At 44.2% G+C, this 13,209-nt stretch overlaps 1 protein-coding gene across 4 annotated transcripts in view; it reads right to left on the bottom strand.

Annotated features, from left to right (window-relative positions):
• The window catches only part of NRP1 (neuropilin 1), a 145,393-nt gene that overhangs the window by 18,924 nt on the left and 113,260 nt on the right, over positions 1 to 13,209 (bottom strand). For 2 of the 4 annotated variants that reach the window (XM_061126162.1, XM_061126163.1), the window contains exons 10-11: positions 7,798 to 7,942; positions 4,304 to 4,408 (exon numbers count right to left, since the gene is read on the bottom strand). In XM_061126162.1, the coding sequence (XP_060982145.1) occupies positions 4,304 to 4,408; positions 7,798 to 7,942 (250 nt within the window). The remainder of the gene's footprint in view (positions 1 to 4,303; positions 4,409 to 7,797; positions 7,943 to 13,209) is intronic. The other 2 variants (XM_061126164.1, XM_061126165.1) reach the window with 1 other exon arrangement.

The following is a 13,209-nucleotide window of genomic DNA, read 5'->3' as shown; positions in this document are numbered from 1 at the left end:
CAGTCCTGAGGAGCTGGAAGACTGCACAAACAATACCCTGAACACCGTGAACTTTAATCAGTCTGGGTTGACTTGGAATTCTTGGTCCAAGGATGTCGTGGAAACTTAGATCTATCATCTCAGCTTAAGTATCTTAGCTCAGCCATTTTCTGCCCTTTATCATGAGACTTCTGTTTTATTTATTTATTTTGGCTTCCCAGGTGATGCTAGTGGTAAAGAACCTACTTGCCAATGCAGGAGATGCAGGCAAGAGACTTGGGTTCAATCCCTGGGTTGGGAAGATCCCCTGGAGGAGGGTATGGCTACCCACTCCAGTATTCTTGCCTGGAGAAACCCCATGGACAGCGGAGTCTGGTGGGCTACAGTCCATAGGGTCGCAAAGAGTCAGACACCACTGACATGACTTAGCGACGGCAGCAGCAGGCAGCCTACAGGATCTTCACCAACCAGGGACAGAACCCATACCCACTGCGGTGGAACAGTGGCAGAGTCCTAACTGCTGGACAACCAGGGAAGCCTGAGATTTCTGTTTTAAAGCCCTGTTCCTCAACTTGCCCAAACCACAAGCATCACTTGAAGGCTTCTTGAAAAACTGGCTTATTCTTTACTACGTAGGTACTTGAGAAAGCCATTTCTCCTTATGTGCATCTGCCTTGCAGATCATGGTTGAGGATCATGTATTTGCTCTCCCAAGAGATAAAGTCCTGGGCAGACTCAGGGTAAGGACATGGGTGGGCTCATGCCGACCCTGGAATGTTTGGAGGTGGTTATGAGGTGCCACTGTACACCTTTCGATACTATCATTCAATAAAGAGACTATGATCATTCCTTTTCTGGCTGAGCCCTGGTCCTAACCTACAGCTCCCACGGGTCAGAAATCACCCAGCTCATGAATCAGAGAGCCATAAAAACGAGCTCCTGGGGTGGCCTGAAGATTTCTGAGCTCATCCACTGCGGCACCAAGTCGCGTTACCCCTGCTTGCTCAGTAAATATGCTGGATGAGTGGTCACACATGCATGTGCCCTCAACGAGGCAGACGCTAGGAGAAGGAATTATATATATTATGGGTTAAGAAGGTGAATCTGTAATGGCAGAACTGGAGGGAGGCCAGAACGCATTAGCATTCTGTTCCCAGTGGTCTTACAGGAGAAAGACTCAAGGTGAAAACTCACTTTTTAAAACCGATACGCACTGTCAATTTTGTGAGAGGTTGGGAGCCAAATTCCGCTGCCGGGTAGACACAGATCCAATGTGAAATCTGGCCTCCTGGTGCCTTTGAAGCCAATTGTATTATCTAATGACTTCAAAGGCATTTGCAAATGAGGAACTTCAAGGGTGAATTTTCACCTTGGCAAGCAAGCAAAGGAGAGCGAAATCTCTCTTTATTTCCATGTGTTTGGTGCAGTTCACCTGGAATTCAGTGTTGTTTAGAGGTAATGAGCATTTGGCTACAATACTTATCTCCCACCATGTCCAAATAGGTCACCCCTGGGAGAAGACATTAACGTGACACCATCTGTGTTTAGGACCCAAACCTTAAGAGAACACTGATCCCAATTTCTAGGCTTCCACCCATCAGGGTGAAAGAAAGAATATTTTTGGTTTGGTTTCAATGCACCAAGCATTCCAAGTTTGCAGCTGTGACCGAAACAGCAAGGAGGGTAGGGACTTGCGTGTGAGTCCAGGAGGCAAGATGCTACCTGGGAAAAGATGCAGGGGTGGGGGAGGGCCAGGCTGCCTGCAAGTCACTGGCACCTGTCAGCACATTCATCCTCAGAAAAGACTAACACAGAGCTTCATGGAGGAAAATAAGCTTTTAAAAAAGGACAGATTGGCCATGATGCAATAAATGAACATGAAGCATGAGAAGGCCTTCTAAGATCACCTTTTCTTTTTGTTTTTTTAACTTTTTCTTTTATATTGGAGTGTAGTTGATTAGCAAAGCTGCAATAATTTCATAAGGACAGCAAAGTGACTGAGTTATACATGTACCTGTATCCTTTTCCAAATTCTTTTCCCATTTAGGTTGTCACATAATATTGAACAGAGTTCCCTGCGTTGTACAGTAGGTTCTTGTTGGTTAAAGGATCACCTCTTTTTAATGGTGGAATGAAGTTAACTTTATCATTACCCCTAGAAGTTCTTATTATATGCACCTATTGATCAAATTATTAAGACAAATGTGCTGGCCTGAGAAAATGACATTTTTGAGGGGCCAGGATAATACATTAAAAAAAAATGGGAATGCCTTTTTTTTCTATCTAAATAAACGATTCTATCCAACAAATGAGTTTAAACACTGTAAATAAATGATCACCTTGTACTTTAAAGGATTGTCAGTGTTTCCACTGGAAATGACCCATTTTCTGCGGTTTGCAACTTGGTGCCATCCACAGTTTGCTCGAGGCTAACAGACTTGCCCTATTTCATTCAAAGGCTTAGGTTTCAATTGATTCAGTCATGAAGCAATGCAAAAATGAGAAGGTTGGTTGTTCTGACGCGAGGAGTAAATCTGAGGCTTTGACTCTAATCAATATTAACTGACCACTTTAGGGTTTATAAAGGAAAGAACCTCTTCTCCAGAGGGTAATTGAACAGAAGAGTCTCTGATGACTGTATCCATTCCTTTTTATGAGGATTTTCACTATGGATGGGATGTGTGACTAGGTTTTCAAAAAGCCTAAGGTTTGCAGAGAGTGTTTAGAGGCGACCTGGGGAGGTTCTATAGGACCTGCTTCACAGGCTGGTACTCTTGTTTTTCATATTAGCTGTATGGTTTTCAGCTAGAGCTTGACATCTTACAGAGAAAAGGCCTCTGTCTTAATTAGAGTAATTTTTGTGGCTTGTGGCTACTTATACACAAGATTTGTTTTCAAAAGCCCATAGCCATGTAATATTTATTGGCCATTTGACTGTAAGCAATTATTCTGGAAATGTGGAGGGAGAGAGCCCTAGGAGGAGGGATTTAAATGTAAACTCAGTTCATGGTACTAAACTTCTCCACTAGATTTTACCTTTATTCCATTTCAGAGTGCAGAGCAATCTTGCTCTTTCAGAGGAGAGGTTCTGAGGTAATTGGAAATGGGGGTCCCTCCAGATTTGACATTAATGCATTAGCCACTAACATGGCACTATTATGAAGTTACATGGAAACACCTTCAGTTTCGCCCATGGAAATGAATTACATGGGCTCTCTAGAGTCCCTTCTGGGTAAAAACACAGACTGCACCCAAGGGCTGCTGTTTAATGTAAAATGAGAATCAGATGCTGTAAGAAACTGCGCTTTGACCTGGGTAGCAATAAAGGTCCCACAGCACCTTTGGCAACAATAGGGTGAAAATTCTAGGACTTTGGCCAATTTCCAAATGGTGGAGTCCGACTTCTCCATCTGCTTAATGTTTCCTCTGCCAGTCCAAGTGGAAGAGAAGGTCACTTTCTAGCTTTAAGGATTTCAGAATATTATGGAGTCATCCTCTAAACGAGTCAGTCAGGCACACGGTACATGTCATCCCTGATAGATCTGTTAGTGGTGATGTGAAATAGCAACGAATTCTGGCTTTCTAAATTTTAATGTAAAATGATTCACAAAATCCTAACTTAAAAGCTGCAGTTCAAATATAAATCTAATTTCATCAATTAGTTGGATGAAGGATCCACTCAAACATTTTGACTCCTGTTCGAAAATAAATGTTCTCAAGTGTGTGGAGCATGTGTTACTGGGGTTGGGGGTGAGGGTTGAAGATGAGAATCAATTTATGTTACATATTGTTGGTTGTTATTGTTTAGTCGCTAAGTTGTGTCCAACTCTTTTGCAACCCTGTGGACTACAGCCTGCCAGGCTCCCTGTCCATGGGATTTCCCAGGCAAGAACACTGGAGTGGGTTGCCATGCCCTCCTCCAGGGGATGTTCCTGACCCAAGGATTGAACCCAGGTCTCCTGCATTGGCATGTAGATTCTCTACCATTGAGCCACCAGGGAAGCCCAACCTTAGGTACATTTAGCCATGGAGAAATTCTTATTCATTCAATGAGGACAATCCCAGCCCTCAACTCTGAAATGGCTAAAATTACTGTTTCGGATGGCTGTGACTTGGAAGAACAATTTGTTTACGCGATGACATGAGGAGATGAAGATGCATGTGTTCTGGCAAAGTTCCCTCCACCCTGATGCCTAGTGCCATGAGGATTTTCACACACACACACACACACACACACACACACACACAGAGGCATTAATGAGCAGGTCTCAACTACAACATGAACTGAGATGGCACAGCAATGGGATGAAGATGGTTTCTGCACCTGTGAGCTGGAAGTCATCACCTGTTCCGCTGTGGCAGTTGGCCTGGTCGTCATCACATTCATCTACCAGGTTCCCGTTGGGAGTGGTCGGTCCAGCTGTAGGTGCTGAAATGAGATCCAAGGATTATTTTCTCACACCTCTGAAATGTATTCTCCAGCCCCCCGGTTGTTGACTCTGCTAATGCTTTTGCAGAAAACTTTAATCTGCCATAGGAAAGCCAGGAGGGTGGTGTGCCTGCCTCCCTTTCAGGAGTGGAAAATACTTGGATTTTGCATAAGGCATTGGGGACTGCTCTGTTTTGGTATTTGATCCCTATCTCCTTGGTAGACTTGGCTGCCTTCTCATTTCATACATTGTTATCTCCATAAACATCCTTTTTCTGAAAAGTTCCTGAATTCTCACCGGTTATTTATTCATGACCCTGGAGTTGAGAATTTTGATGATAGAGGTTTTGCTTGAACTGTTTTTCCTTTCATTTTCAAGGTGCTAGAGGAATCGATTGTCATGAATTCTTTTATATTCTTGGTATTTACTCAGTTTATCTTGTAATTTTTTTCCCAGAAGGGAGTCTCAGCATTCACTTTTAGTACAATATTGTTCTTATTTATTTTTTTCACAGTGACTCCATTTCCCTCTAAGTAAGCATCTGGGCTTGTGAGCGCTCCCTCCAGAGCAGGTGTCTGGGAGCTCCCCGGGGTCATGTTACCTTAACTCCCGGGGGACCACATTCCGCTGCCCGGCAGGTATTCCCATAGCTCTGAGTTTGTAGTTGAAAAGTAGCCAGCATTAATCAAAGACTGCTTTTGAAGTTCTTTACATTTAGTTCCATCTTTTTTTTCAGCCTGTCCCTCATTTTTGCAATCTGTTTAATATTTTACAGTTTTTGGCATTACATTTCACTTTAGAAGACTTCAGATAATGGACAGTTCTCTTGATGTCTGAGAACCAGACAAGATGCTGGGAGGCGAGGGGGAGGCGGGGGTCTGTTCTCTAATAGCTTCTGGCCAGTTGGAATGTGCTGGTAACTGCTGCTTTCTCAATAAAAATTTGACACAGTTTTTCATTGTACAGAAGGACTGAGCAGAGTTATAACAAATGGAGAAACATAGCTAGTTTCGACGTCCTCAACTGCCCAGGACACAGACCAATAATCACTAGGAAATCACCACATATAGGTTATGTCCACACTGTTTAGGCTACAAACTCGACTTTGTAAACTATGTACACACAGATTCTGGGTTCTGCTCATTGCTAACAGCGAATCAATCGCGTCCTCTTCAGCAGTCTTGATGCTTGCCTTTGCTACACTGCCTTTGCTCTTGGTTATGTGCCGCTTTTAAACTCTCTATTCATTTTGCTGGTTTTCCACATTTTCCTTGTGGTATTTATAAGAAGGAGTTTTACATTGGACGTGGCCCAGGGTAGTACCTGGATTAAACTGAATAAAGTAAAATGTGAGGTTTTTTTTTTTTTTTTTGCAGTGTGGGGATAAGCATATGGGATCTTAGTTCTCTGACCGAGGATTGAGCTCATGCCCTCTGCAGTGGAAATGCAGTCTTAGCCACTGGACCACCAGGGAAATCCCCAAAGTGAGTCCTTTTGTTGTCCCAATTTTACTCCTTGAAAATATTTTATCTTCTGTGGTCCTCTAATTGTTTCTTAAATATAAGTCCTAGCCCCAAATAAGCTGGAGGCCCAGAGATGGCTGGGTTGTACCTCATCCTTTTTTCCTATCCCTTTAGGCATCTCCTGTAGAACAAGGTACAAAGTTGATATTTAATAAGGGCCTGTTAATCATTTGAAGGAAGAAGAAAAACACTCCCTTTCACCAACTGTGTTAAAAAGCTTGGACAGTTCTTTCCCTGGATGCTAGTTCCGCACGTGGCTCGGGGCGACTTCCCCACTTTGCTGAGTGCCTGTGAACATCTGTAGTCAATCCCTTCACCACCATCGCGACCTCAGCACAGAGTTGACACTGGCAAACCGCCACCAGGCCCGGTCTTTTCAACCATCCATTCATTCCACCTCCTAAATCAGTGTGGCTTCCCAGAATCCAGGCCAAAGTCCCGCATCAGAGCAGCAGAGGCCATTTTCCAGGTGACCACACTGCTCAGCTCACTGAACCAACGTGTCTGCAGGTGGTTCGGTCTGCCCCCACCCTCTTTTTTCCTAGGCGTCTTTGCCAATGTCCTGGAACACGGTCATTAGTGGTCTGTGTTGACAGTGACAGGATGATTCAGGGGTCCTGGGATGTAGCCACAGATATGGAAACAGCTACCCAGTAAAGAATGGGAGATAATGGCCTGCTTTTAAATAAACACATAGGAAAGCAGCTATGAATTATTCACTAGGATGGTGATTTATAGCTTAAGATTCTTTAGTGCCTAAGAAATGTTTTATGATATTTAATGTGCTCAGGAATGTAATTATATTTGGGTAGCTTGAAACACAAATAATTTTGAAATCCCAAGAAGGTGATATTTAAAAAGCATCCTTCCAAACAACTTTGAGCATATGCTCAATGGATTAACATCTGGGTACCAACAATAGCCATTCTTTGCGCTAACCTAGAGGAAGACCTTTATGGGGATGAAAATGTTCGTATAAGGTTACTCATTTATGCCCAAATCAAAGGCAGATGGGAATTCCAGTGCACAAAAGCATTAAATAGTACACTGAGCAACCATCATATGATTTCTTTAAACATTCATCTCATTCATTATGTGATTAAAAAAAAATGCAGAGGAAAGTGCAGTTTTGGGGTCAATGTGAGAACTGAATTTGTCCCTGACCTTTCTATGATAACCTAAGTTTATGCAGTCATATCTTTAAATAGACCCCATTGTACATTACAAAACATTATGTGATGTAAAGTTTGGTTTCTCTGCAGCCGTCTGAGAAATTTATCCAAGACAATGTCTCAATGTCTCGGTCTGTCAAATGCTGCTTCCTGCTAGCATGTGATGGTAGTCAGCACTGCAGACAGAAACTTGGACCAGACGCAGACCTCTGAAGAACTCCAAGAAGGTCAAGGAATCCGTGGATGCCAGGGATTGAGAGACGATGGGAATGGAGAGGGTCTGCTTGAGCTGCTAGATGGGTAGGGGCTTTCATTTTGGACCCATAGAAATCTTTTGCAACTAGACAAAGGCTGACTGCATAAGCGACTGTCAACTACGACTACGTACAAATGCCAGCCTTGTTTATAATGGTGAATTTTGTTATGTGAATTTCACAGCACATCATTTTTAAAAAACAGATCAGAGAACACCCCTCCGCCTAGAATCTGAGGAGTGTTATGCAAACAACTCCCACAAAAGCAAGATGCAGAAGCACTGCTTCGTGCCGCTCACCAGGTGATGAGCCCCACACACAGGCAGGCAGAGGAGACACAGGATCATTTGGGGGAACGGTGGCAATCTGCAGCAGCACCGTCAGGGCCATAAGCACGTGCGAAAAGACAGAAAACATCTAGGGAAGCAGAGCGGCTTACCTTCCACCTCACAGCCCAGCAGCTCCATTCGCAGCCCCAGTCCGCCGTGAGTGGCTCTCTCGGGGTAGATCCTGATGAACCGCGTGGAAAGGGGTGGAAAGGTCCGCAGCTCAGGGGTATCGTAGTTGTTGTTGCCTTCAAAAGACTGTGAAGAACAAGAACCAGCAGGTATTAACAAACCTCCCTTTCGGCAGAAGAGTCTCTCCTTGAGGTCTCTTTAACGGGGCAGAAAAATGGGCCTCATCCTACCACTTCATAGAGGGCTGACATTCCTACACGAGAATGGAAAAAAAACAATTATAAACCTTCTCTAGGAAGTGACACATGTTCCTTCTCAGAAACTCTGGAGGACGCACCGAGGCTAGACCAGAAGCTAAGGATTTAATGAGACACATTTTTAAATGACAGGCTGATCCGCCTGGAAGAAGTGACAGTTTCACCACTTCTTTGAGGTGGAGGAAGAAAACTCAGGAAAGGAGCCTGCCTCTTCTCAGAGCTTATAATCGAGACTGTGTTTCCAATAACAACAACTCTTACATTCTCTTGGATGAGCAGGTCCTGGTTTTGCTAAAACTCAGTCCTCAAGAAGCGCAAGGGGGCTTCCCTGGTAGCTCAGTGGTAAAGAATCCGCCTGCTGACGCAGGGAACATGGGTTCGATCCTTGGTCTGGGAAGATCCCACATGCTGCGCAACCATGAAGCCTGTGCCACAACTATGGAGCTGGTGCTCTAGAACCTGGGAGCTGCCATCACTGAGCCCATGTGCTACCACTACGGAAGCCCACATGCTACCACTATGGAAGCCCACGTGCCCTAGAGCCCGTGCTCTGCAACAGGAGAAAGTGAAGAAAGTGAAGTCGCTCAGTCATGTCCGACTCTTTGTGACCCCATAGACAGTAGCCTGCCAGGCTCCTCCGTCCATGGAATTTTCCAGGCAAGGATACTGGAGTGGGTTGCTATTTCCTTCTCCAGGAGATGTTCCTGACCCAGGGATCGAACCTGGGTCTCCTGCACTGCAGGCAGATTCTTTACCGTCTGAGCCACCAGGGAAGCCCGCACCAAGAGAAGCCACTGCAATGAGAAGCCCACGCATGGCAACTGGAGAGCAGTCCCCACTCTTCGCAACTAGAGATAAAGCCCATGTGGCAATGAAGATACAGCACAGCCAAAAGTAAATAAGTAAGTTTTAAAAAAAAGAAGCTCGAGAAATTTCATTCCTGGAGGAGACAGTAAGTTTTGCATGGTGTAAGTGCTGTGTGACCAAGAATTTGGGTGATTCCAATCCCCTGGAATTGACTTATGCAGGCCCACCAGCTGGAGACATCTGTAAATAAAAGAACTTCTCATCTCAGGAAATTGATGGGGTCCTGCCCGCTAAACGATGTACTGATGCCTGGTTGTCCTGCAGTGAGTGAAGTGCATTCCTAACTCGACATCACTGTGACATGTTCAGGAGACCAGTCGTTATTGCCCTGGTGCTGCTGGATTATTCTGTCCCCCTTTTACACTGATGGGAAGCCCTTGAGTGGAATCATTGGAAAATGGAGCAATGCCTAGGCTTGTTTTCTTTTTCAAGAAATGGATAAGCCTCTCTGTATCCTCCTAACCCAGTATCCTTTCTAACTCTGTCCAGAATGGGAAGAGGAGAAGGGATTAGAAAAATCAAAGTATCTTGTCACTGGGACTGTCATTTTATATACCAAGCACCATGTGATGCTTACTGATGCAAGGCACTGTTCTACAGGCTTAAAGCGTATTAAGGCAACGTAATCCTCAAGGCAACTTCGAGAGGTAGGTTCTATTATTGTGTGTTCAATCACTCAGTCATATATGACTCTTTGTGACCCCATGGACTGTATCCTGCCAGGCACCTCTATCCATGGGATTCTCCAGGGAAGAATACTGGAGTGGGTTGCCATGCCCTCCTCCAGGGTATCTTCCCAACCCAGAGATCGAACCCACACCCCTTGTGTCTCCTGCATTGGCAGGCTGATTCTTTACCACTGAGCCATCTAGAAGTAAATTAACTGGCCTTTTCCAACTCAGAAAATCCTCTAGGAATCTAGACGTACAGGGCTCATACCTTCCTGCTTCTCTCAATTAAAGTTTCCTTCTATCATTTTCAAGAGTAAATTCACTACTGGGGGCCCTTGCCTTCTTGATAGAACTGCAGTTGCCGCTGGTAATTGAGAATCTGACAGATATCATTGTCAGGCCCAATTAAGTGTTGTCAGTAAGACACTGATTATAATGAAAACAGCGTTGCTACACAGGCAAGTTCTATCTACATTAACATAGCTTCAACATTCCTAGGAGAAAAGCACTTATACCTATGGAATCCCAGCTTCTTCTCCTACTTTTAATGTAAATACATTACAAAGGTTGTCAGTGATGAGCTGGGAAGAATATTAGCAAGGAAGGGTCACATGGAACTGGGCTAAGTTTGCTAACATAACATTGTTTACAATATAACACTGTTTACAACATGTCTTTCTGTCCTTTTACTAATCATGCTTTAGAAGAAGAGGGCTTAAGAGTGTTTAGATGTATTTGCTCCTGGAAAGACTAGTTGATTCAAAGACTCTGATGTACCTTGTCCATAATGTACTGTTTAGGTGTAGGAAGTAAGGAGATAGCATAAAGGATTCCAAATCTATCAAGGTGCTGTTTCATATCATAAAACAGAGTGCTCACTTTACCATTACATAAAACATACTTGGCATCCTAAGCAGGTAACCTTTACTTGCAAGTTCAAATATACTATGTTTTAACTATCTTTGTGCAAAGTTACAAATACACACTGCTCCTAAATGGATGATTTAACCAGTTTCCTTTTTGATCTTGAAGATTTTATTCCAGGGGAAGGACATGTTAGGAATCACTTATTAGACACCCTGCAAACAATTTAGAAGCTTTTATAGTTTAAATAATGGGCTTCCCAGGTGGCACTAGTAGTAAAGAACTTGCCTGCCAATGCAGGAGATGTAAGAGACACAGGTTTATCTCTAGGTCGGGAAGATCCCCTGGAGAAGGGTATGGCAACCCACTCCAGTATTCTTGCTTGGAGAATCCCATGGACAGAGGAGCCTGGCGGGCTACAGTCCATAGGGTTGCAAAGAGTCAGACATGACTGAAGTGACTTAGCACACAGCACATGGCTTAAATACATAGGAACATGATAATGATGGGTAAAACCATATTTTAGGAATAAGATCTGACACATTCAACCAATCTTGAACAGTTTTTTTTGTTACAGTTGAAAGCTGGGTGCTGTTGGCTTCTTGTGAAGTCTATAGGTGATGCCCTACAAGCGAGTGATAGCTTTAGACTTCACCTCAGACGAGTGGATAACAAAGGCCAGTAAGCACAGGATGCATCCCACCCAGAGCATATGGTGACCTGTTTTCCTTCCCTCTTAGAACCCTCGTGCTGAAGAACATGTCACAACAGTGCACACTGCCATGCGACTGTGGCAATTTGTTGATTTGCAGCATATTCACACTTGGCGCTAAAGCGACAGGGCTCATGACTCCTCCGAAAAGACTGGCTCTTAGGGGAACTCCAGTTTCTGATGTTTATTTTACTTTTTTTCCACCAAAACAAGAGGGGCAGACATAAAAGAGGAAAACGAAAGGGACACCAAAGAAAGTAGCTGCACATGGATTAAAAAAAAAAAAAAGAAAACACAAGTTAACTGGGGGTGAGATGGGAGAGGAATTCTCACATTTCTGACAGCATCATCCCTCTCGGTGCTCCGCCCACTGGAGCGGAGCGCAACATGTGGGGACAGCCTCTGCGGAGCCCCCACATCTGGGCAGAGTGGGAGCTGGCTGCGTGGCCCGGCTTTGCTTCCCGCCTGCAAAACCTTTGGCCCGAGTGACTGTATTAAGCCATCATCCTACAGTTCCATTCTCTCCCATTCCCCAAATCTTTTCACAAAAGGAGTAGATCCTCAGCAAAGCAGGGGTGAAGAGGCTGGGACAGAAAGGCCAGCTGGGCTGGTGGTGAGAAGTATCACTAGCCGAATACAATACCCACATAGAGTTCTGCATACAGAACTGAATTTCTGAGGACTCTTTCTTATTTCAGTCTGAAATCAGTTAATCTGAAGTTTAACTGATTTCTGAAAATAACTTCCTTATTTAATCTGAAATCAGTTTCCAGGTTACCCAGCATACTTGGGGTTTCCTTTCTTAGTCGGTGTCCTGTACCCACGAAATGCAAATACATGTAACCATAAGCCCCAGTAAACCATTATCACTAAAGGCTACTTGTTGTGTTAAACAAGAAAAATTATACCACATGTTCTGGGGAAGGTTGGAATATATCTTTTTTCACCAGATCATCAAAGGCCAGCTGCTTTTTAAAAGGTTCCAGTGTATAAAAAATAGACTTAAGCATTATTCATGATAGACAAGTGTTAGAAGCAATTAAAGTGTCCATCAATGGATGTATAGATACCCAACATGTGGCCTGTATACACGATAGAATATTATTCAGCTTTAAACAGAAATGAAATTCTGATCCACACTACAACACTGGCTGAACCTTGAGGACATCATGTCAAGTAAAACAAGCCCATCACAGAGGCTAAATTTTGTATGCTTCCACTAACAGAGGCTCCTGGAGTAGTCAAATTCATATAAATAGAAATTGAAATGGTGGTTGTCAGGGGCTAGAAAATTATTGTTTAATGGTGAGGGAGTTTCAGTTTTGCAAGAAGTTTTAGAGATGGCTTTGCAGAACAATGTGAGTGTACTTAACACTACTGAACGGATACACTTAAAAAAGGTTACGATGGGAATTTTTCTGTTATGTGGATTCTATGTGCAATGTGGGAGATCCGGGTTCAATCCCTGGGTCGGGAAGATACCCCAGAGAAGGAAATGACAACCCACTCCAGTATTCTTGCCTGCAAAATTCCAGGAACTGAGGAGCCTGGTAGGCTACAGTCCATGGGGTTGGGAAGAGTCGGACACAACTGAGAGCCTTCACTTTCACTTCTATGGAACTTTAGAAAATTGTAAAACAGTACAGAATTGAAAGACTCTTTCATTCAATAAAAAAATTTAAAAGTACATTTAACAAGGGATTCGTGGCAGACGGGGGCTGGCAGCCGGGGCTCTCCAGAGACGATCAGAGGGTCTTCGGAGGGAGTGCGTGTTCCTACCCGGTTGCCCGGAGCCCATGTCCCCGGCCCCAGGCTCACAGCCTCCCGCTCCCCCAGCCTTGAGTCACCTGCTGTTTCCTGAAGGAAGGAAAGGTGACCGGTGATGAGATGCTCAGCCACACTTTCTGCATCCCATTCCTGTCTCCCCTGGCACCTTACAGGCTCCATCCCTCGCCGGCGCAGATCCCACGGCTTTCAGGAAGAGAGTTGCTTCCGCAGGAAAAGGCCAGGGTCCCTGATTCA

The sequence above is a fragment of the Dama dama genome, chromosome 23, assembly GCF_033118175.1.
Source record: "Dama dama isolate Ldn47 chromosome 23, ASM3311817v1, whole genome shotgun sequence".
In the NCBI taxonomy this organism is placed as follows: domain Eukaryota; kingdom Metazoa; phylum Chordata; class Mammalia; order Artiodactyla; family Cervidae; genus Dama; species Dama dama.
This window is presented reverse-complemented; position numbering and strand designations above follow the sequence as displayed.